Below are 21793 nucleotides of genomic sequence, written 5' to 3'. Positions count from 1 at the left end.
CGGCACCGGCGGCACCGGCGGCTTCAGCAGCCCCGGCATCCCCGGTGGCCTCAGCAGCCCCAGCATCCCCGGTTCAGCAGCCCCGGCGGCTCCGGTGGTCTCAGCAGCCCCGGTAGCCCCGATAGCTCCGCCAGCCTCAGCAGCCCCGGTGGCCCCGGTAGCCTCAGCAGCCCCGGTGGCCTCAGCAGCCCCGGTAGCCCCCGTAGCCCCGGTCGGCCCCAGCAGCCTCAGCAGCCCCGGTGGCCCCGGTGGCCTCAGCAGCCCCGGTGGCCCCCGTAGCCTCAGCAGCCCCGGTGGCCCCGCTCCGACCCCGGCAGCACCCACTCGTTCCGCGCCTCCTCGCTGCCCCCGGGCTCGGGCCGCCGCCCCGCCGCGTCCCCGCCGCCCGCCCGCGGCCGCTGCCGGGCCCCCTTGGCGGCCATGCCGGGTACGGGCAGGCAGCGCCCGCCGGCCGCCGCGGCCGGGCCCGAGCAGCTGCGGGAGCGCGGCCGAAGCCGCCGCCGCCATCACGGGTGTGGGCAGCGCGCTCCATGCGGCGGCGGGAGAGCGACAGGGACAGGGATCGACTGAGGGACAGGGACAGGGACCGAGACGGCGATAGGGACCGCGACAGGGAGAGTGCTGCCCCACACACCGGGGTCCATCACCCATCTTGTGTCCATCGCCCACCCGGGTCCATCACCCACCCGCCCGGTCCCTGTCCTACACACCCGGTCCCGTCCCTCACCTCGTCCCAGGAGGAATTTGCATTAGTAAAGAGATTAATCCCCTCTCACAGGACCCTAGGAAAGAAACGCTCCACTTTACAAAACGAGGTTTCATTACACACACAGAGAGAACAGGAGTGCTTGGCCCTCATTAACAGGAACTCCCACAGGTGCTCAAAGTCCACCCTGCCCTTGTGACAGGCACTGCAGTAACACAGCGTGAGGTCCACGGACATGCAGGTGACATTTTCCAGGTCCCAAAGTGGCACAGGAGCTGCTGGAGCCCCTGCAAACCACGGGAGGTGTTCTGTTCTACCTCAGGGTCACACCCAGGTGTTGCTGGATTTCCTCCCGAAAGTGCAGCTGCATCTCCGCTGCCTTCCTGCAGCCCAAGGCCCTGTCACAGGACTGGAAAGTCACCCTGTAGCACAGGCTCCTCCGTCCTGTCCCTGGCTGCTGGAAATTGTCCCTTAGCTGGATGGAAACGACCATTTCACCTGACACCCTCCTGGCAAGGGTGTGAAAAGCCACTTCATCAAAGACCTCCCCGTCAGGAACCCAGAAGCTGACATCGTGCACGTAGGAAGGTGGATAGAGGGAAAAACTCTTGAAAAGCCTCAACTCTCCCTCAGGAAACTGCCTGAGGAAGCGCCTGTCCCATGTCCAGAGCATTCTCCAGTCGGATATTCCACACAGCAGCATGGCCAGGAGGTCAAGGTTCAGCGAGGCAGAGACAACAACCAGCTCCTGGCTTTTTAATTCATCAGGAGCCGTCCTGATAACCCCCACACAGGAGCCTGAGGGGTCAGGGTCTGTCCCCACACTGAGGAAATGCTGGATTTCACCAAGCTGCCTTTCAAAAGCAGCAAAGTCACTTAGCTCAGTTCCAAAACTTGTTGCTTCCTGCAGGCTGATGCTGGGCTTGACACCAGAAATGTCCTGGTGGAGGGAATTCATGGTGGCTTTAATATTATCCACCAACATCTGGACACAGCTGCTCTCCGTGCCCCTGCTAGCTGCAAGCACAAGGAGCATCTCATGGAAAGCAGGCATGGAGTGGGGAGTGATCCAACATTTCCTAAAAACTGGCCCAGAAAGAACCAGAAGTGTCCCTGGGGAAAAAGCTCCTTTTTTTATTATTGCCTGAGCATGAGGCAGCAGGGAAGGCCTGAGGTAAAACTGCTTTGGAACTGGGCATCCTTCCTGTACACTCTCATCTGTGTCCTGGCCAAAATGGGAACACAAGAGTGTGTTTGTCAATCCCTGAGATATTTTGTCAGTGCTTGGAGCCTCCCCTGGGCTCAGGGTGATCCAGAAGATGTTGGAGTGGCAAACACCACCGGGGTGACCTTGGTGCAGCAGGGGAAGGCAGGAGCTGATGTTCTGCAGAGGAAAAACTTGGCTGAGCCCTGCACTGAGCTTCTCCTTTATTGTCCTTACTGGATGACTTGAATTCACTTCGAGGAAACCCCTGTGAAAAATAAAAGTGCAAATTACAGACACCATCTGTGATTTCCTCCCTGTGGCCATAATTTGAGTGCAGCAATTCACCCAAAACATTCTTAAGCCAGCAATGACCTGACCAAGCCAAGACTTTCCCCAAAGGTGTTGCACATTTTCAGGGCACTGGTGTTTGTCTGCAGGTTAGAATCAAGAATTCACTGCAATTTGCTGGGGAAAAAAAGGATTTCCCAGTCATCATATCCATTTATCTGACCCCACTGCTGGGCATTCCCACTGAGAGCAGGAGAGCTGCTACTGCCAAAGAGAAAACAATTATAAAACTCACCTATTAATTTTATCCACGAGGACTTCTGGCACTTGAAAAGAAACTTTTTGGCTTCCCAGTTGTGTCTGGCAGCTCACAGGTGTGAAACACGGGGGTGCTGTGCTCCATGTGAAAATGTGGTTCAAAGCACCCTCTACACAGAAGGATTTATCCTGACTCCTGAAAATACACAAAACCAGAGCAAAGTCACTGCTAATTTCTGATATTTAATATGCCCCAAGTAGGCAGGAGCAGATGATGGCCAGAGGTCCCTGCCAGCACCACCCCCCAGTCCTCCTGTCTTTAGGCTGAGATTGATATTTGCTCTCAAACGGATGCTTTTGACCTTTAAAATCCTCAGATAGTCTTATTTTTAGAGGGCGCTTTGGCAGGAAGCTTGCATTTTAATCTTGGTTATTCTGCTTAGAGATGAACAAGAACTGCAGCTATTTTAAGGAAAATTTCAAGGAAAATTTCAAGGAAAATTTCAAGGAAAATTAAAAGGAGTTCCACTCCAGCTAACAAGACACTAAAAGAATATTCTAGCACTGGGGCACTTTAAGAGCACAGACATCAGAATTCCAGTTTTGCCACACGATGGTTACCTGTAACCTGTGCATTTGTATCCATCGATAGTCTCTGCTTTAAAAGGATGCACGTCGCTCAGGATAAACCCGGCTCCTGCAGCCACAGCCACGATTTGCCAGCTGTTGTGCCACTCCCTCCTGGGCTGATCCGCAGGAGTCCCTCCCTGGCCATTGCAAAGGGCCACGTGGACCTGTCCCTCCTGTGCCAGCACTTCTGCACAGCTGGGAGGGAAAGCAGAGCAGAAAATCCTGTTTGCACAGCCCCAAATCCCCCAGCGCCCGAAAAACACCCGGAACGCGGCTGAAAAGCTGTGCCACTGCCGGTAATTAACACGGAATTAATTAATTCGGGTTTACTCACCTATGGAAAAAGCCGGCAAGGAGCTGCCTGTTCTTCACCACCCCGGCCTTCCTCCCGCAGTGAGGGAAGTTGAAATAAATGCGATCAAATTCCCGTTTTCCCGGTGAAAAGTGCTCCTTCAGCTTGGTGCAGTCCACGGAAAACACAACCTCGGCTCCTGCGACAGCAAAACAAGGCTCTGCTGGCTATCGGAGGAAAATTTTAAACAAAGGTGGGAATGTAAATTCTCCAGGGCGTTTTGAAGTAAGTGAGAGCTGCCTGGAGCATTGGGAACGCCAGGGAGCCCCGTGGGGTTCTCTTTGCTCTTTGCTCTCTTTCAAGGCAGCAGAAACTTCTGAAAACAGATGAAAATAATAGTTTCAGTACTATTTCATCCTGATCAGATTTTAAAGCATTTCATTTGGCCAGCTGGGCAATTCCAGTCCCTCCCCTGAGACGCCTGGAGGAGCGGGGGGCTCCAAGGCACAGAGCAGCGGGGCGGGGGGGGGGGGCGCGGCGATCACGGGTGTGGGCAGCGCGCTCCATGCGGCGGCGGGAGAGCGACAGGGACAGGGATCGACTGAGGGACAGGGACAGGGACCGAGACGGCGATAGGGACCGCGACAGGGAGAGTGCTGCCCCACACACCGGGGTCCATCACCCATCTTGTGTCCATCGCCCACCCGGGTCCATCACCCACCCGCCCGGTCCCTGTCCCACACACCCGGTCCCGTCCCTCCCCTCCTCCCTGTCCCTCACACCCGGCTCCGTCCCTCACCTCGTCCCTGTCCCTCACACCCGGGTCCGTCCCTCACCTCGTCCCTGTCCCTCACACCCGGGTCCGTCCCTCACACCCGGCTCCGTCCCTCACCCCGTCCCGGTCCCTCACGCCCAGGTCCGAGCCAGGGTCCATCCCCGCCCTGGCCCTGCCCGCCCTGTTGGGCAGGAAAGTGAGGGAATGGGGAACGCACCGACAGATAATGTTCTTTATTTGGTACCCTCTGTGATCAGGAGATGGGGAAAGGACAGCCGGGAGGGATGTGGAGGGGTTGGAGCGTGTACAAGGAAAGGAACGGAGCTGGGAAGGGGCTTTGACAGCGATGGCAGGAGGGTGACAGCAGAGCTCCCAGCAGCCGCTCCGTGCCCATCCCCAGCCCGTCCCCGGCGCGCACCCACCGCTGTCCCGCAGCCGGCGGATGCTCCGCGCCGCTCCCCCGCGCCCGGCCGCCTCCTCCTCGCTCTCGTAGCAAGTGGCCACCACGTGCGTGGCCTGGGCCCCGCAGAGCGCCGCGGCGAAGGAGAAGTTGCCCTCTCCGAGCAGCAGGACGCGGCGGAGCGGCGGCCCCATGGCCCCGGCCGGGAGCGGCGCTCGCAGCCCCGGGCGCTCGCTCGCAGCCACCGGCGCTCGCTCATGACGTGCGGCCGGTCAGCGGCCACTGCTGGTGGCGTTGTGGCCCCGCGGGCATCCCCGGGGACTCCTCGGTAGCCGCTGCTCCTCCCCCGAGCGCGGAGAGGTGGCGGTGTCCCCGTAAAGGATGCGCCGCGGCTTCCCCGGCAGCGGGAGCGGGGATTCGGGGAGCTCGCCCCGCCGCCGTGCAACAGGAAATGGGTGTTGCGTTCAAAGAAAAAAAAAAAAAAAAAGCTCTTTAAAAAGCCGAGGAGTCGCAGACTCGCAGAGACACAGAATGGTTCGGGTTAGAAGGGGCTTTAAAGCTGATCTTGTGCTGGGACACCTTTCTCTACCCCAGGTCAGGTTGCTCCAAGCCCCATCCTCAAACACTTCCAGCACTTCCCAGCTTCTCTGAGCAGCCTGTGCCCGAGCCTCACCACCCTCACAGGGTAAAATTTCTTGTTAATACATTTCCAGCACTTCCCAGCTTCTCTGGGCAGCCTGTGCCCGAGCCTCACCACCCTCACAGGGTAAAATTTCATGTTAATGTCCAATCTAACCCTGCTCTCTGTCGGGTTGGAGCCATTCCCCCTCAGCCTGTCACTCCAGGTCTTTGGGAACAGTCTCTCTGCATCTTTCCTGGGGGCTCCCATCAGGTAATGCAAGGCCACAATTAATTCACCCTGAAATCTCCTTTCCAGGCTCAACAATCCCAATTCTCTCAGCCTTTCCTTATAGCAGAGGTGTTCCAACCCTGGAATCAATTTGGTGGCCTCCTCTGAACTGACCTTTGCCTGTACCTGTAATTTTTATTCTTTGACAATCTTTGTGCTGCTCGAATTCCCAAAGGGGAGAAGCAGAGGCAGACAGAAAGAGAAGAAAAAGAGAAGAGGAGCAGTGGAAAGGTGCTGGAAGCATCATTAGGTGTCAGATAATTGCAAGGGGTAATAAGAAGGTCCCTAATTCCTCAAGAGGATGATACAAGGTAAATTAATTACCCTGCCTCACATATGTGCGTGATGCCTTTGAGAAGGAAGGAAATTATGGTCTAGAATATCTACAACAGCCAGGCTTGGGTGTCACCTGCTCCATTTGTGTGCCCACAGCTGGCCCACAGGGCAGGGACAGTGTTTCACACAGATAATGACAGAGGAAGGTTTGAAATGGGCACAGCTGAGCTCCTGCACAGCCCCACTGCCACAATTTGTGAGCTCTGTGCTGGGCACTGTGGCCTTGAGAGAATCATTTTGTCTATTTTAAATGATGTGCAGTGGCCTGGAGAGGTGTTGGGTACTGAGAAAATAGTTACCACACAACCTTCCCATTGCAATAATTATGAAAAACCCCTCCAAACTTATATTTAGCCATGCTAAATGGGAGTTTTCCTTTTCAGCACCCTCACTGCTTTGGAAAAAACCTGCTTCAGATTAGAGGGGAACATCAGAGAGGAACTTGTACGTGAGCAGAACTGGGATGATCTGCTGGATGTGAGGAGCTCCTCGGTGATGTTTGTGCCTGGAGATGACAGAGATGTTTTGTGTCATTCTCCCGTGCTGGGCTGTGCTCCTGTGCCACCCCAGAACAGGTATTTCAGGTCACTCAGGGAGTGGTTCTGCATTTCAAGTATTCTTGTCTGGCTGACCTCATCCAGTTTATCCCCAGAGAGCTTTCACTCAAAATTCCCATTTCTGGCTGCTGATTTGAGCCTGACAAAACCCCTGTGCTGTAAAAAACATTTCCCTCAGTTGCACTTTCTGGCTAAATTCTTACTATTTTACATTTACTTCCTTTCAATGTTGATTCTTTTAGGATTTGAACAAAAACCTCATTGATTTCCAGGCCACTACCCTGAGCTGGAACCTCTTTTGTGCAGCCCAGCTGCCCAGTGCTGCTGCACTCCAGGCCTGCAGGTGGAGAAGGACCAAGAAGGAAGCAGGAGAAGCAGCAGAAACCCCAGGAACCAGCGGTGCTGTGATTTCCTTCAGCACCAAGACCATGAAAGCCATGTGGGAAATGTTCTTCCTGATTTTTAATCTCTGCCTGGGGTTTGTTCATGTGTGCAGAGGTTGTGTCTGGCCAGACAAGCCCAATTAACACCTGAGCTGGGAGAGCTAATTAGAACCAGCTAATAGGAAAGAGCAGACTACGAAATGAGGGGGGATTGGGGGTGTTTGACAGCGACCCTGCATCACAGAGTGCTCATTTTCTTTCTCTCACCTACAGCCATGGAAGGATGTCCTCCCTGCTCAGCTGAGGTGTGCTGTGAGCCCTGCTAACAGAACTTTTGTCTCAGCAGGTGTAAGGAACACAGAAAATAGGTCATGACTGGGTCTGAACTGATGATCTGTGTGACAGATCTGTCCTTTGTGAAGATCAATTTCAGAAATTCAGTTCCAGTCATCCAAACTTGCCTTTCTACCCCTTTGAAGAGAGGTGCTAGGCAGATGAAGATGCCTGAAAAGGACTTTAGTAGTGGTTTGTATCACTCAGCAATGCTGGCGTAAATCAGATTATTGCTGTAGACATCAGATCCTGCTCAGTGTTTGAAGGGCACTAACAGCAGAGTTTCAAAGGGATGTGATTTGCATCACCAGAGCAAGATGTTTTCCTTCTCTTTGGGGAGATGTGTGTTTACTGCAGCCCTGCAGTTTTCACCTGAAGCTGCTCTGAACTGGCTGCAGCCCCTGGATGTTTCTCCATCACATGAATCATTGGAGAGATTTAAGATACAGTTGTCTTGCAGCCAGCTGTTATCAAATCCCCACACTTCAGATGGGTTGCAATTGGCATGGAGCTGTTTTACCAGTTTAATCTCCACGGGAGAAACTCTCCTGTTGCTTGTGAAACACTCTGAAATCCTCTGGCAGCGTTGAAGGGAGAGAGAACACAAGGTGTGATGAGCAAAGTGCTTCTGAACACCCAGATAAGCTGTCCTGGGCACACCTGCCACCCAAAAACCATGTTGCCCTGCACCTTTTCTCCACCTTTCTCAACCCAACCCAAAACAAACCAATCCAAACTGCTTCTCCATGGTTTTATTCGTTAGTAAACTTACTCAGCATAAATAATACGAGCAGCCGTTCAGTACAGCCGGCACCTGGCGGAGGAAAGAGCTCTGGAATGGCCCTCCAGGGGTGGCTTTGGGGACAGCAGAGCAGCCCTCACTTCCTCTGGGCTCCTGCGATGGCCGGTTTGTCCTCGCGGGTGATGGGGATGCTGTGCTCGGGGACATCGCTCTGCTTGCGGGGAGCGCTGACGGTCAGCACCCCGTCCAGCGACAGCGACGACGTGATGGTCAGCGGGTCCACGTCGTCCGGGATCCGGTATTTCCTGCTGAACTCCCTGGCGATGAAGCCGTGCTCGTCCTGAGCGAAGGGGAGGAGAAAAATCGTGACCACACAGCCTTTTAATTAAGGAGGGTTCGCCCGGTGCCGCCTCAACCACGGGGTCTTGCTCAAAGGGAGTTGGGGCTCTCAAAGGAAAGATTTTGAGGGAGTTAAAAGGGTTTTGAGGATGAGCTGCCCTATTTAAAGAGCCGGAGTGGGGCAGTGCCTGCAGAGTTTACAGGGGGAGGCTTTGTGCCCACCCCGTGCCAGCCAGAGGCTCCCCTGCACTCTGTGTGCCATTCCCCAGGTGCCACTCCAGCCACACCTGCCCCCGAGACCCTCAGTGTCTGATTTGTCTTCTTAGCCAAAAAGGATTCCAGAAATGGTGTCAGGATTACAGGCCCCCCGTGCTGCAGGAGCACTGCATCTCCTGGTGACACGCTGTGCTCCTAGGGGTGACAATTCCAGGGACACAGCTACTTTGGGGACGGGGAAGTGCTGTTCCATCCAGCTCTGGGCATGGCTTTGCCTTTCTGCCTGCCCAGTGTCCACACAGGTCTCCAGAGCCAGCAGGGAGAGGGATGAATGACAGCAGAACACAACTTTAAGGATTAGAAACTGATAGCTGGGCCTAGGAAAGGTAACACACAGAACAATGCACTGATTTTTTATGTGGCTTGATTGTTACAGTTAATTTTTAGCTCATTGGACACCTCCCTGCATTCCTGGCCTCTTCCCAGAAAGAGGGGAAGCCCAAAAATGCCCATTTCACAGATGATTTTCCAGTTCAGTTCACAGTTCATGCAACATCAGCAATAAACCTCCACCCCCTTGCTGCCCTGTCTGGGATCAGCTGGGGGGGATTGCATGGAGCATCTTGATTTAAAAAATGACAAATATTTGAGATGAGCAGGGGGTTGTTTTGCAGTCACCAGGGCTGAGGGAGTTCCCAGTGACTCCCTCAGAGGTGAATTAAAGCAGGGGGTACCTGGCGCTCCTCGTGCTTGCCGTGGATCTCGATCATGTCCCCGAGCACCTTCACCTTCAGCTCCTCAGGGGAGAAATGCTTCACATCCAGGTTCACATAAAATTTGTCCTTGTCCAGTCGCATCTGCAAAAACCAGGAGGTGACTTCAGAAAAGAGCAAAAGCAAGGAGGTGACTTCAGGAAAGAGCAGGTGAGGGTTTCAGCTTAAAAAACAATGCAGTGGGTCAAGACTCAGGCTGGTCTCTACACGCACACTGACCTTTATTTTGGGATCTGATCTGAGTGGCTCTGTCCCTTGCTGGCCTTGTGCTAATGCCCATCACTGCAGGACCTGAGATTCTCCACCTGAATTAGTTAAAACTGACCCTTGACTTAAAGCTGACTCTTCATTATGGCTGCTTCACTGGGCAGCAAGACCCAGGTCACTAAATCAAGAGGGACATTATGCAAGGATTAAAATAATACTTTCACTCCTTCTGCTTGGAATAGCTCCTCAAGCTCCTTGTAAAGAAGACAGTTGACTTGCAGGACAGGCAAAAGCCTCTTGGCTCAGCCCCTGGAGGAAGGAGGTGCCTGCTCCATGATCCTCTGGATCCTGGATCTTATTAAAAGGCTGCTTTTCAGGGCAGTGATTGTTTAAAGTAGGCCCTTTTCCCTCAGCAGCCATGGGCTCCTGCACGGCTTGGCATGAGGACCCCACTGCCCCTCTGCTCTTCACTTCTCGGGTGGGAGTGGGGTTGAAAGTTTGGTGCAGCAGACTGGGAAATTAGGGAAATTAGAGAAATTAGAGAAATTAGGGAAATTAGGTTCCCTTCTTTCCTCTGCCTGCTCCTAGGGTGATCTGCCACGCACACTGAGCTCTGTCCCCATCACTATGGCCAGACTCGCTCCATCCCAAACAACGCAGAGGTGCAAACACAGCACCTTTCCCCCAGCCTCCTTCCTTAAAAAAAAACACCTAGGAGCATCTTCCAAGCTCTCAGCTCTCCTGGGCCCCCAGCAGCCACCAAGAGCCCAAAGAAGCAAAGATTACCTCCGAGAGTCCTGTCTCTAGCCAACTGGGCATCCGAAGGATGGGGGATCTCATCAGGAAGGGGCTGAAGCTGGGGGAAACAGGGAGCAGCTCCGACTCGGGCAGGTGCTCCCCGAAAATCTGGTCAAAGATACGACTCGGTGCCAACCAAGAGAAGAAAGGTCTGCGGATCAGGGGGTTGTGGATGGTGATATCCATTGGAGAGCGCTGGAGGAGCCTGGCAAACAACTGTGCTGCAGTGCCGTGCCGGGAGCGGGGACAGCTTTATACCCGTGCAGCTGGCCTGGCCTTCCACCCCCCCGAGGCCTCTTGAACAGTGGTGTCAGGGATTTTATTGTCCCACTCCTGGGCTGGGCCCTTCGGCGGTGCCCAGTAGCTGTCTGAGGGATTTGAGCTCGCTGCTGAGGAGGAGGGGGAAGGGGAGAGGAGGAAGAGGAGCCCAATGGGGCAGCAAGAAGGCAGAATGGCCCGGTGCCCGCCCTGCTGCCCACGTGCTGTTTATCCACAGTCCTGGGCAGGCTTGGCCCGTGGTCCAGCTGCCCTGGATGCCAGCGGGATCAATGCAGCTCCTATCTTTGGATAGGAGGAGCAGGACAAGGGGCCCTTGTTCCCAGGACCTCAGCATCACCCAGCAGGGCTGAGCCTGTCCCGGCAGCAAAGGGAGCCCCAAAATCAGGGCTAGGGAAGGTGCCAGGAGGGCTTTGCTGGGATCCTGGCACTGCAGCTGTGCAGCCCAGCGAGCCCTGCTGCCCTCATGGTGGGTGTGAATAAAGGAGGATCTCTCCACCAACACCTCTTGTCTTTTGCAGACTGCAGAGCACATTGTTCTGGAGGGAAGAACCCCACGCTGTGAGCCCAGAGAGAACCTGGGCATGGTCACGGCCTCCAGGGTGCTGCCCTGCACCCAGGGGTGCAGAAACTCTGCCCCTGCACCCAGGGGTGCAGAACACCTCTGCCCCTGCACCCAGGGGTGCAGAAACTCTGCCCCTGCACCCAGGGGTGCAGAACACCTCTGCCCCTGCACTAACCTGCTTTCCTGCAGCTTGCCCCCTAACAATTCATCCGTTTATTTTAATTCCTGCCTTGCCCGTGAACCCAAATCACAGGAATGGGTTTAGCTTAGCTTCTGTTGAAGAGCAACAGCTTCTCTGCCTGTGAGAGCTCGCAATTTAAACACAATTTCTGCCTCAGAGGCATTGCCAGCTCTGCCAGCCCTTTGCCAAAGGCTCTGAGCCTCTTCCTCTCGGCTTGCCTGCAAGAATAGGGAGCAGGATTTGCTCTGTGCAGCAGCCCAGGCCATAAATACCCTCTCCAAGTCCCCATTACATCAGCAGCACTGCACCTGCTCTCCCACACTGCAGGGCTCAAGGAAATCTCTGCTTTCAGGGTGTGCAGAGCTCAGCTGGACACTCCTCCCCTGCTGCAGCACCAGCAGCCCACCAGCCCTGCTCAGTAAAACTGGATTGAGGCCAGCTTCAGAGTCTGGGTTAACTGGCACCAGCATTTCTCCATGGCCTTGTGCCAAACCCTGGCCAAGGGAAGAGCCTGGGCAGGGTTCAGGCTGGGGAGGTGACAGCAGTGGGACCTGGATCCCTGCTTCCCTCCTGCAGCCCTTCACCTCTGAAGGAGCAGCAGACTCGAGCTCAGCTCCTGGGGAGATCAGGCTCCTCACAGAGGGAACGGGAGGGCTTTGAGCCCCAAGCTCAAGGTGGGCAATGGGTGTGGGCAGTGGCTTCACTGCACGGGCTGAACAAGCCCCAGCCACCCACGGGGGCTCAGGGCCACCAATTCCAGTGCCAGGGACTCCCTGAGCTGCTCCAACGAGCCCCTCTTGCTTTGGAACAGCAGAGCCTGGGGTCTGTCCTGCTCTCCTCAGCCCCTGAGTCTGGGCTGGGCTTGGCTGCCCATCACCCCCTGCTCCGGGAAGAGTCCCCAAGGTGTCCCCAAGGTGTCCCCTGCCCTCCCTGCTGGAATGCAGCGAGAAGCTGCCCTGGCCCCCCTAGGCATCCTGGGGCCTGCACGGGGCTATTTTGGTCCCTCTTTTTTATCACTCACTCACTCCTCCCTTTGGAATCCACCCAGCTGGAGCCTTGCAGCCTGCAGCCCTCACTCGGAGAGGCAGCGAGGGCTGGGAAGGAAGGCAGACAGGAAGGAAGGAAGGAAGGAAAGAAGGAAGGAAAGAAGGAAAGAAAGAAAGAAGGGAAGAAGGAAGGTGTCTGTCCTGGACACGCCATGGCCGCCCGCACCGTGCCCCACGCCTACCCCATGAGCTCTGAGTACGAGTTTGCCAACCCCAGCAAGATCTACGACCAGAACTTTGGAGAAGGTAAGGAAGGAGGAGGGATCCCCCCCTCTTTGCAACTTTCTCCCCTCTGCTGCTGCAGGGCTGGTGGAATTCCCTCTGGGGAGCTTGAGCTTCAGAGGGGGAAGGAATTTTGAGTGGAGGAACCCAGATCAAATCAAGGGGGAACAGCCAGGGAATAGCCAGGAAAAAACAGGGAATAGACAGGGAAAAACCAGGGAAAAAACAAAATATCCAGGGACTAGCCAGGGAATGACCAGGGAATAGCCAGGGAATAGCGAGGGAATAGCCAGGGAAAAAACAGGGAATAGCCAGGGAATAGCCAGGGTCTCTCTCTTCATGTCCACTTCCCCATCCATGCCCTGTGCTGCCCATCCCTCCCTCCCTCGTGCCAGCCATGCTCTGGCATTCATGCACATGCTGTGAAAACATGGGGAGGGGGGGGAAGCTTTTCCAGCCGGGGGGGATGTGGAGAAAAGCTGAGCTGGGGCGTTCAGCACAAAGCTGGGCAGTGGCTGGCCGAGGGGAAGGAATGTGGGCAGCAGCAGAACCATTCAGCACCAGCACAACAGCGTGAAAAGGCAAAAAGCTCCAAGGAAAGCCCTGTGGACAATGGCACACAAAAGGCCTTTAGTTGTTCGCCATCAGCAGTTTCCATGCCCATCCCTGGCTGTGGAGAGGGATCCACAGCAGGCCCTCCCTGTGCACCCAACATGTGAAGCTGGATGCCAGCCCCGGGCTCGCTGGCAGCTCTGGGCAGCAGCTGGCAGGGATGTGGCTCTGGGTTGGTTTTAGGGGCACAAAGGTGGGAACTGCAGCAGACTCCACCCCTGCTGTGGGCATGTGGCAAAGCCAAGGTGTTCTCTAGGTCCCAAACTGCTCCAGCCGGAAAACTCCTCACTCAGAGTCTCCTCTGCAGGTGTGTCCCCGTCGGAGATTTTAGCCCCTGCCCTGTACCACGGCTACTACATCCGACCCCGCATCAACAAGCAGCTGGAGAGGGGCACCTCGGAGATCTGCCTGAACCAGCACAAGTTCCAGGTGTTCCTGGACGTCTGCCAGTTCCTGCCCGACGAGCTCAGCGTCCGCACCGTGGACAACCTGCTGGAGGTGGTGGGGCAGCACCCGCAGAAGGCTGATCGCCACGGCTTCGTCTCCAGGGAGTTCACCAGGACCTACATCCTGCCCCTGGACGTGGATCCCTTGCTGGTCAGGGCCACCCTGTCCCACGATGGCATCCTGAGCATTGTGGCTCCCCGGACGGGCAAGGAGGTGAAGGCCAGGGTCAACGAGGTGAAGATAACCCAGCAGGAGCAGCCAGTGGGGAAGGAGGAACAGGCTGAGGAAGGAAAAGAGAAGGAAAAATCCTAAAGGCCGCAGATCTGGGAAGGTGGGGGGGACAGGGATGGGGAATCCGCAGTGCCAGACCCCTGTTCCTCACCATCAGAGTTTAGCAGGGCCTTGAGGCAGCCACACTTCTGCTTCTCGAGGCTGATGGCTGGGAACAAAAGGAACTTGGAACTGGAAAAAAGAGTGGGACTGAAGTGTGAGTGTGAGTGACTGTAATGCAAGTTTTCTCCTAGGTCAGGCGAGCATGCAGGCAGCTCTGCTCTCACCCTTAACTGTGAGGCTGTGTCTCAATGGACTGAGCTCTAGCCCAGAAGGGCACTGGGAAGAGAAAAGGGGATCCCAGTGCCTGGCTCCTGAGCTGGAGGCTGAGATTGGTGGCTGTGCAAGGTGGGTGTTGGTCTGTAAAAGTGCCTGCAGCAATCAGGAGGAGAGAGGAATAAATCTGCCTCTGCTCTTCTCTTGTTTGCCTTGGACTCGTGTTGCTCCTGTGCAGCAGGGAGGGTGGACAGTGCCCAGCTGGCACTGGGCTCACCTGTGGAAGTGGCACCAGTGGGGACATGGAGGGACTGTGCCACCTCTGTGCCACACCCCAGCTGCTGGTTCAGGGAGCCCAGAGTGAGGTGTGACCACCTCACCAGAGTGACCTCAAGGACAAAAAGGTGAGAGGAGTGATGAGCCCTTGGAAGGTCCCTGAGCATCTCCAGAGCTGCAGCTGGAAGGAGCCCGAGTTAATGGGGCACAAATGAGTGCCCAGCACATTCTGTGCCTGCTCAGCCCTTCAGCTGCAGGACATCCCTCACACACAGCCCTCTGTGGGGGGACTGAACCCAAAATCCTGACGGGAAAGGCTCTGCTCAGACCCCAGCTGCCTGGCTGGTGCCCCAGCCCTGTCTGTGAAGGCAGGGAGGGGCTGAATTTGGCCCCTTTTGCAGACACTGTGTGCTACGTGAGCAATGTCCCCGTGGTGGGGACAGGGATCGTGTGTGCTGCGCTGGCAGCTGCCGCTCCGGCGGCCCCAGGGCTCAGCAGGTGACAGTTGCCACCCTTGTGTCGTCAGAGCCAAGCCAGGCACACAAAATGCTGTGTCAGTGGCTAAATTTGGGGGTGCCTGGCATGCCTGGTGCTGCTCTCCCTACAGAGAGGAGGGGAGGCTCCAAAATCCTGGGGGATGTGACTTCCCCCACTCCCTGTGGCTCTGCCCACCCCGGGGCAGGAATGCCCCCTCAGGCCCTGCCCAAAACATCCCTTGGGACTGGAACACGGATATCAGGATGATTTTTGCCCCCTGCCAGGCCCAGTGGGATGCAGAGCAGGGCACTGCCCAGCTATTTTCAGCTCTCTGCCCTGGGGATCAGTCAGACGAGGAGCAGCCCTGCCTGCCAGGCTCAGGGGGCACAGCGAGGGCACTGAGCCCAGGGCAGAGCTGCTGCCCTCAGTGCCCAACCTCCTGCCCTGGCCCCTGGAGTAGAACCAGATAAACTGCCAAAATAAAAAATCACCTTTCCAACAGGCGTTGTCTAAGTCATTAATAATAATTCCAGCTTAATTTTGGGCTTGGGGCTTTGAATCACCTTTCACTCAGACCCCAGATGAGGAGGGCTGAGCTCCTGAGCCCTGTGGTGGGGGCAGAGCCCCAAGGGTGTGTGTGGGCTCAGGCATGGCCATCATTTCCTCACTCCCCTCCTAAAATCTTCCTCAGACCCACAGACACACTCTGGCAGCAGCTCCAAAAGGCTTCTCTTTGCCCCTGCTCTGGCAAAAGTGCTTCCCTTTGCTCCCTGCAGGTTTCCTGTGATGGGGACGAGCTCCTGCCCTGGCTGGGGACGGGGGATGGCCAGCAGGTGATGGGCAAGGAGAGCACCCACACAGCCTGGCACACGTGGCACAGCCTGGACCATCAGGTGCCTTCTGTGCCTGCTCAGCAGCTCTGGGGGCTGAAACAGCTCTGGGGCTGCCCTGGGAGAGGATTCTGAGACAAAAGGAGTGCCCAGACCAGCACAGAGCTCTCTTCTGCATTTCTGATAGACCATGCCAGCCCTGTGTGCTGCACCACACCTGTCCTGGTGCCTGAGGGACCTTTTGCCATAAAAATGCCCAGAATTAGTAGTGACTACCCAATTCTGTGCTTTGGCCCTGATTTTGCTCTCCCCTGTTCATTCCCCTCGCCCTGGTTTTGCTGTCCCCTGGCCCTGGTTTTGCTGTCCCCTGTTCATTCTCCTGGCCCTGGTTTTGCTGTCCCCTGCTCATTCTCCCCTCCGGGCTCTTGTGCCGTGCTGGTGTCACAGCTGTGTCACGATGCAGGACAGGGGCTGGCAGTGCCCGGGGCGGGCAGGGCTGTCCCCGCTGTCCCCTGCAGGACAGGCTGTCCCCGCTCCCATCCCCGCAGACACCGCCGGCAGGGAATGCGGGGTGGCAGCCAAGCGCTGCCGGCCCCGCCAGTGTTTGTGATGCTTTTCTGTTTCTCTGCTGGAGCTCAAAGCGGCAGCTCCAGTGTTTGTGGGAGAGGCTGATGGGAACAGGCTCCCAGCCGGTTTTTTTTGCTCCTTCCCCACAAAGCAACAAAGCCTGAGTTATCCCAGAAATCACAACAGACGCTGGCTCATTAAAACAACAGAGACAGAGACACAGAGTCTGCAGCTTCCCAGGCAGGGACAGGCTCCTGGGAGCACCTGGACTCTGCAGCAGCCTGAGAACACTGAATCCCAGCTGTCTGCACAGATCTAATCCTAAATTCTGTGGCATTTCTCCAGCCCCAAGCTGAGGAGCAGTGTCAGAGCAAGGCAGGTCACAGTGCTGCTCACCCAGAGCCAGCTGTGACCCCTCCAAAGCAGAATCCTGCTCCTTCTGCCACTCCTGGGCAGGTCCAAGCCTTGCTGTGCCCTGGGGCAGGGGGTAGCTGGGGCTGTGAGCCTGGCTGAGAGCGTGGGTACACCTGGAGTAGGAAACAGAGCCAGCTCCTGCCACGGAAATGTGAATTAATGCTCACCCCGTTGTTGGACACCCCTCGAGGGATCAGACCTGTTCAGAACCAGGGCTGGCTGCCAGGTCAGGGCTGTGGGCAGAGTTGCTGCTCGAGAATGACATTTAAATTATATCTTTCAGGAGGATCTGTTCTCTTAGACCTGCCTGAGACAAGGTCCCAGGAATTACCCAATCCTTAGGTGCAGCAGTGACCAGGGCTCTGGTCACTCAGGCTGGCCACTCGGAGGGGTCTCACCCGGGGCACAGAGGTGAAATGCAGGTCCCTGTTCCCACCTGACCCACTGGGGCTGAGCTGAGAGCTGCTCTGCAGCTCCTTGAGGCTGTGGGGGCTCTCCTGGGACCCTGCACTCTCAGAGGCACAGAACTGAACCCTTTTACCCAGCTAGCTTGAAAGAAAGTGGATTTCCACCGTCCCTGAGGCCGTGGGGCAGCAGCAGCAGACCTCACTGAGAAGAGAACTGCAGGAAATCCTCTGGTTCCCAGGTGTGCCACACCTGGCACAGCTTTCCCCGGGGTGCGAGGATGGGCAGCGGGAGCAGCACCGTGCTCCCACCCTGGGGCTTCTCCTTTTGTCTGAAGTCCCTCCTCCGTCCCCTTTTGCGGGGACAGAGGGACAGCGGAGGGACGGGTGACAAAGGCGAGTTTTGGCCGCAGGGGACACGGCAGCGGGGACAGCTCCGGTAGATGGCACACGGGGCCAGCGCTCCGAAACCCGACACTGGCAGACACTCCCCGAGAGCCAGGGGCCGAGCAGGAACCAGGAAATACAAGCTGAGCCTGCCCGGAGAGCTCGGGATCGGCGGGGAAGGAGGGAGCGACATGGGCAACCTGTGCGGCTGCGGCTGGCGCTGGTGAGTGCGGGCCGGGCACCGGGCACCGGCACCGGGCACCGGGCAGCGGCACCGGGCAGCGGCGGGATCCGGGAGGATGCGGGAGCTCCGCGCCCTTGTGCTGGGCTGGCCGGGGCTCTGAGCCCTGTCCCTGCCCGCCGGGGACAGCTGGGCACGGCAGCACGGCTCTGCGGGTGCCCGGGGCACGGCGGCACCGCGACACGGGGCGTTTGTCACATCCCAGCCCGGGCGGGAGCGGCGGCTTGGGGTGATGCAGCTGGGAAGGAGCTGGGGACATCGCAAATCGCTGTCCTCAATCGCTGTGCCCATGCCACAGCTCCCATAAGGCGTCCCTTTGAGGGGTCCCTGGGACAAGGGGGGCTTGTCACATCTCAGCCCGGACGGGAGGGGCAGCTTGGGGTGATGCAGCCGCCCAGCAGCTGGGAAGGAGCTGGGGAAATCCCAAATCCCTGTCCTCAAATCGCTGTCCTCAAATCTCTCTGCTCATGCCAGAGCTCCCATAAGGTGTCCCTTTGAGGGGTTCAGCCACCCCGTCCTGCCCGCAGCTGTCCCAGCCCCTCTCCCTGCCCGCGTCTGTCCGGGTTTATTTCTGCTCGGGAAATCCACGTTGTTGAGATGCTGTGGCTCTTTCTCCCTGGCAGGGGGGGTGGCACTTTAATCCCTCCTGGCTCCTGCTGTGCCCTGCACCTCCTGCTCGCAAAGGGCAGCACTCGCTGTGGGAATATTTTCAGCTCTGCCAGGGGAAGAGCCGTGAATTTCAGACTAAGCTCCCAGGGCGTTCTCTCTCCTGCGTTTGTTCAAAGTACGAGAAATTCATCCGGTGGTTAATAATTCCAAGAGGCACAGCATCACCTAGTGGAGGAAGGCTCAGGAGCTGAGGACAGCCAGCTTCTTCCAAGCCCTGAGCCTCGAGGAGTTTGGGATTTCGGAACAGGAGTTGGAGGTGGGAGGTGGAAAGCTGGCCACCACCAAAACTCCCATTTTCATTTCCTCTGCCCTGTGGCAGGGGGTAAATGAGGCACCCAGGGCATCAGCAGGCAAGGGCTCGGTCAGGGGATGCCCGGGGCACAGTCTGAGGTCTGTAAAGAAAAGCTGTCACAGCAAATCGATTCTGTCTGGGAAGTCATTGATGAAGGAATTGTGCCCTCGGGTCCGGCTCCTCTGCCCCGTGCAGGGCAAGCCCAGGCTCTCACCATCCAAGTGGCACTAGAGTGGCACAGACACGGCAAGCTGCCCAAATCCAGGCCCCAGGATTGTGTGGGGCAGGAATCAGCCTGGCCTGGGCACGGGGAGAGTCAGGCAGCAGTGCAGGAATGGGGCTGTGCCTGCTGCCCTGGAGAATCCTCTCAGCCTGGGAGCTCCAGCTGCCTGACCCGCTTTGGAGAGCAGGGGAGAGGCTTCCCTGCTCCCATTTCCCGTGCCACACGTGTCCCCATTCCCGGGGAGATGCCTGGCTGTGATTATCCTGCAGACAGGAATAGCTGCAGCCCACACACTGCCTGCAATGTTCCCTGCACCGAGGGAGGCAGCCTGGGATGTCTGCCCAGAGAGGGGAGGGAGCCTGCTGCTTCTGCCCCAAAAGGTGCTGGTTTGGTGAAATACTTCATGTTTGGCTGCTGAAGGGAAATGGAAGAAGGGAAATGGGGGAAGGGAAATGTCCCAAAAGGTGCTGGTTTGGTGGGATCCTGCTGGCAGGAAGGGAAATGCCCCAAAAGGTGCTGGTTTGGTGGAATCCTGCTGGCAGGAAGGGAAATGCCCCAAAAGGTGCTGGTTTGGTGAAATACTTCATGTTTGGCTGCTGAAGGGAAATGGAAGAAGGGAAATGGGGGAAGGGAAATGTCCCAAAAGGTGCTGGTTTGGTGAAACCCTCCATGCCTGGGTGCTGGAGGGAAATGGAGGAAGGGAAATGTCCCAAAAGGTGCTGGTTTGGTGGAATCCTGCTGGCAGGAAGGGAAATGTCCCAAAACGTGCTGGTTTGGTGGAATCCTCCCTGCCTGGCTGCTGGCAGGAGGCAAAGTGCTCTCCACACAAACCTGGGCAAGGAGGAGACGCTGCAGACAGAGGAGGAGGAGGAGGAGGAGGAGGCTGTGAGAGTCCCACAGAGGAGTGCTGCTGTGAGTTAAAGCCCAAATTCCTGGGAAGAACCGCCTGGATTTTGCCCGTGGAGGGCAGGAGGTGCCCCTGTGGCAGCGCTGGAGCCTCGGCCACCCTGTCCTGCCCAAACTGCCTCTGCCTGCCCAGGCTGGTTAATCATTACTGCCCATTCCAGAGCTCCCTGCCGGCATTCCCGGGGTTTTTGTTTTCCCACTGCAGTGCCAGGGCATGGCTGCACACCCCTGGAGCTGCCTGGGAGAGCTGGCACAGGCACAGCCCTGCCCGGGGCACTGCTCTGTGCCAGGGCTCAGCCTGTGGGACACGCAGCATTCCCTGAGCCCACCCAGGGCTCTGCCTGCTGTAAGAGCTGAAATGAGGGGTGTGGGACTCCAGGCAGCTCTTCCAAATGCAGTTTATTGTACCCAAGATGTCACAGCAGGCCAGGGTGTGGGTGACAGAGCCTGTGCCCACAGCTGTCAGCTCCAGCTGCAGGCAGCCTGGGGACCCTTTAATTTTGGTTACAATGCATTCTATACTTTTCTTTGCTGAGCATCTTCATTCATAAGAACCAATCTATACCTTGACTTCTACCTATAGCCCATCATAACTACTGTAATTACCATATTCATGTTGCTGTTCTCCAATCACTAAAAGTTGGTACATTACAGTTGAAGCTAGAAGTTGTTTCTCAGTTTTCTTGCAGTGGAAAATTCGGAGACCTTTTTTCAGGGCTGATGTGTCTCTCTGATTGCAGGAAGTGTCCTTCACCTTTCAAGAGGAAGAAGGAGAAGCAAGGTAAAGGGTGGGTGACAGCGCTGTGAGTGACAGAGCCCCTGGGGAGGTGACATCCGTGCCCAGCCTGAGGCTGAGCTCCCCTCCCACGCTCCTTTTGCACTGAACCTTCCTCAGGAGAAGCTTGAGGCAGTATTTCTTTAAATCTTGAAGCAAGGAGGGTGATGTGCCATGAATTTGGGGAAGGAAGGGACTTCAGCAGTGCCTTTAAAACAACGCAGTCCCTCCTCAAAACACAGCCAAGGGCTCTCCAGCAGGGCAGGAGCTGCAAACATCCCTCTGACAGCACTCCCGGGATCAAGGGCATTCCTCAAGCTGTGTCCTGTGGCCTTTGGACCGTGCTGAGCAAAACATGTTTGCCAGGCAGCAGAGGAAATCACAAAGTTAAAGAGGATCTGACTCCTCCGAGGGCCTGACAAGAAGCTCTCTGTGCTGTGTCTGTGGCTTTGCCAAGAACTCCGTGCTCCACAGCGTGCTGCCATCCTGGGAAACCTCATTTTTCCCAAAGAAACAAGCCCAGGCTTTCTTCTTGGACACATTAGGGCTGAGGGAGTCAGATGAGTTGAAAATCTGATTTGTGCCCAGGGGGAGAGCCCGCACAGCACTGCGGCATCCCAAGGTGGAAAAACAAACTGGTTTAAGCTGACCTCCTGCTGTTTCTTTTGCAGGAGCTAATGTGAGGCATGAGGCTCAACAGCAGCAGCCTGGCAGGAAGGTAAACAGCTGCCCAGAGGGTTTTCCCTGAGTCCCTGAGCGTGTGTGGAGGAGACAGAGCTGCCCTGAGCTCCGTGGGCCAGGAGGGCACGGGGCAGGATCCAGAGCCAAGAATCCTCTCCTGCTGGGCAGCCTCTAACCTGGGCACGGTGCCCGTGGCTTTTCCCACATTTTTTGCCCCCTGCCTATAGGAATGTGTCCCCTGTGGAGGGAGTGACCAAATTATTCTTTGTCTGCTTAAAAAGGCAAAAAGCTCGGAAGTTTCTGTCCCAAAAGAGGACAGCATCCACTATGCCGACATCCAGGTGTTCTCCAGGGCAGGGCAGCGCTCGGCGGCCGAGCTGAGGAGCCTGCAGCTGCAGAACGCCACCGAGTACGCCACCCTCAACTTCCCCAGGGCCAGGCTCAAGTACGACAGCAAAAACGGGACCTTGGTCTAAAAGACTCCGTGGCCTCGTCCTCGTCTTTCGGCAGGAAAAGGAGGTCGCAGCTGTCGGTGCAAGGAAACCTCGTGGGCACGGCTGGGAGTTGGGAGAGGTGTGTGTCCCACCTCAGACATTCTCACTGAGG

The 21793-nt window shown here is 56.6% G+C and overlaps 3 protein-coding genes and 1 long non-coding RNA gene across 5 annotated transcripts; 2 read left to right on the top strand and 2 right to left on the bottom strand.

Moving 5' to 3' along the window:
- Positions 1 to 739: 739 nt before the first annotated feature.
- Positions 740 to 4972, bottom strand: FDXACB1 (ferredoxin-fold anticodon binding domain containing 1). 2 transcript variants are annotated; one of them, XM_041471428.1, is made up of 5 exons: positions 4575 to 4972; positions 3424 to 3580; positions 3081 to 3284; positions 2497 to 2655; positions 740 to 2178 (listed from the first exon to the last, which is right to left on the bottom strand). In XM_041471428.1, the coding sequence occupies exons 1-5, from the start codon at positions 4813 to 4815 to the stop codon at positions 1020 to 1022; spliced, it is 1920 nt and encodes a 639-aa protein (XP_041327362.1). In that variant the 5' UTR covers positions 4816 to 4972; the 3' UTR covers positions 740 to 1019. The 2 variants fall into 2 exon arrangements, with proteins under 2 accessions (XP_041327362.1, XP_041327363.1); XM_041471429.1 differs by having other exon boundaries at positions 4579 to 4972.
- A 2840-nt stretch (positions 4973 to 7812) lies between these two features.
- On the bottom strand, positions 7813 to 10602 carry CRYAB (crystallin alpha B). The gene is made up of 3 exons (XM_041471404.1): positions 10139 to 10602; positions 9107 to 9229; positions 7813 to 8157 (listed from the first exon to the last, which is right to left on the bottom strand). Exons 1-3 carry the CDS (start codon positions 10334 to 10336, stop codon positions 7954 to 7956), a joined length of 525 nt encoding a protein of 174 aa, XP_041327338.1. The 5' UTR covers positions 10337 to 10602; the 3' UTR covers positions 7813 to 7953.
- A 1625-nt stretch (positions 10603 to 12227) lies between these two features.
- HSPB2 (heat shock protein family B (small) member 2) lies at positions 12228 to 14247 on the top strand. The gene is made up of 2 exons (XM_041471424.1): positions 12228 to 12464; positions 13360 to 14247. Exons 1-2 carry the CDS (start codon positions 12371 to 12373, stop codon positions 13809 to 13811), a joined length of 546 nt encoding a protein of 181 aa, XP_041327358.1. The 5' UTR covers positions 12228 to 12370; the 3' UTR covers positions 13812 to 14247.
- Positions 14248 to 17525: 3278 nt separating this feature from the next.
- On the top strand, positions 17526 to 21475 carry LOC121355749. Its single transcript, XR_005955460.1, has 3 exons — positions 17526 to 17623; positions 20472 to 20512; positions 21178 to 21475. It is a non-coding gene; the product is annotated as an uncharacterized LOC121355749 (long non-coding RNA).
- The last annotated feature ends 318 nt before the right edge of the window (positions 21476 to 21793 follow it).

The sequence above is a fragment of the Pyrgilauda ruficollis genome, unplaced genomic scaffold (assembly GCF_017590135.1).
Source record: "Pyrgilauda ruficollis isolate IOZ18807 unplaced genomic scaffold, ASM1759013v1 scaffold268, whole genome shotgun sequence".
Taxonomy (NCBI): domain Eukaryota; kingdom Metazoa; phylum Chordata; class Aves; order Passeriformes; family Passeridae; genus Pyrgilauda; species Pyrgilauda ruficollis.
This window is presented reverse-complemented; position numbering and strand designations above follow the sequence as displayed.

What these genes read in the sequence shown, in the direction of transcription:
- FDXACB1 (XM_041471428.1), bottom strand. Translation starts at nt 4,815, where the DNA reads ATGAGCGAGCGCCGGTGGCTGCGAGCGAGCGCCCGGGGCTGCGAGCGC. An exon ending in TACAAATGCACAGGTTACAG is followed by an intron (nt 2,656 to 3,080) that starts GTAACCATCGTG and finishes GTGTATTTTCAG; the next exon opens with GAGTCAGGATAAATCCTTCT. An exon ending in CTCGTGGATAAAATTAATAG is followed by an intron (nt 2,179 to 2,496) that starts GTGAGTTTTATA and finishes TATTTTTCACAG; the next exon opens with GGGTTTCCTCGAAGTGAATT.
- HSPB2 (XM_041471424.1), top strand. Translation starts at nt 12,371, where the DNA reads ATGGCCGCCCGCACCGTGCCCCACGCCTACCCCATGAGCTCTGAGTAC. An exon ending in CGACCAGAACTTTGGAGAAG is followed by an intron (nt 12,465 to 13,359) that starts GTAAGGAAGGAG and finishes TCTCCTCTGCAG; the next exon opens with GTGTGTCCCCGTCGGAGATT.
- CRYAB (XM_041471404.1), bottom strand. Translation starts at nt 10,336, where the DNA reads ATGGATATCACCATCCACAACCCCCTGATCCGCAGACCTTTCTTCTCT. An exon ending in TAGAGACAGGACTCTCGGAG is followed by an intron (nt 9,230 to 10,138) that starts GTAATCTTTGCT and finishes TGGTTTTTGCAG; the next exon opens with ATGCGACTGGACAAGGACAA. An exon ending in GCAAGCACGAGGAGCGCCAG is followed by an intron (nt 8,158 to 9,106) that starts GTACCCCCTGCT and finishes CCCTTCGCTCAG; the next exon opens with GACGAGCACGGCTTCATCGC.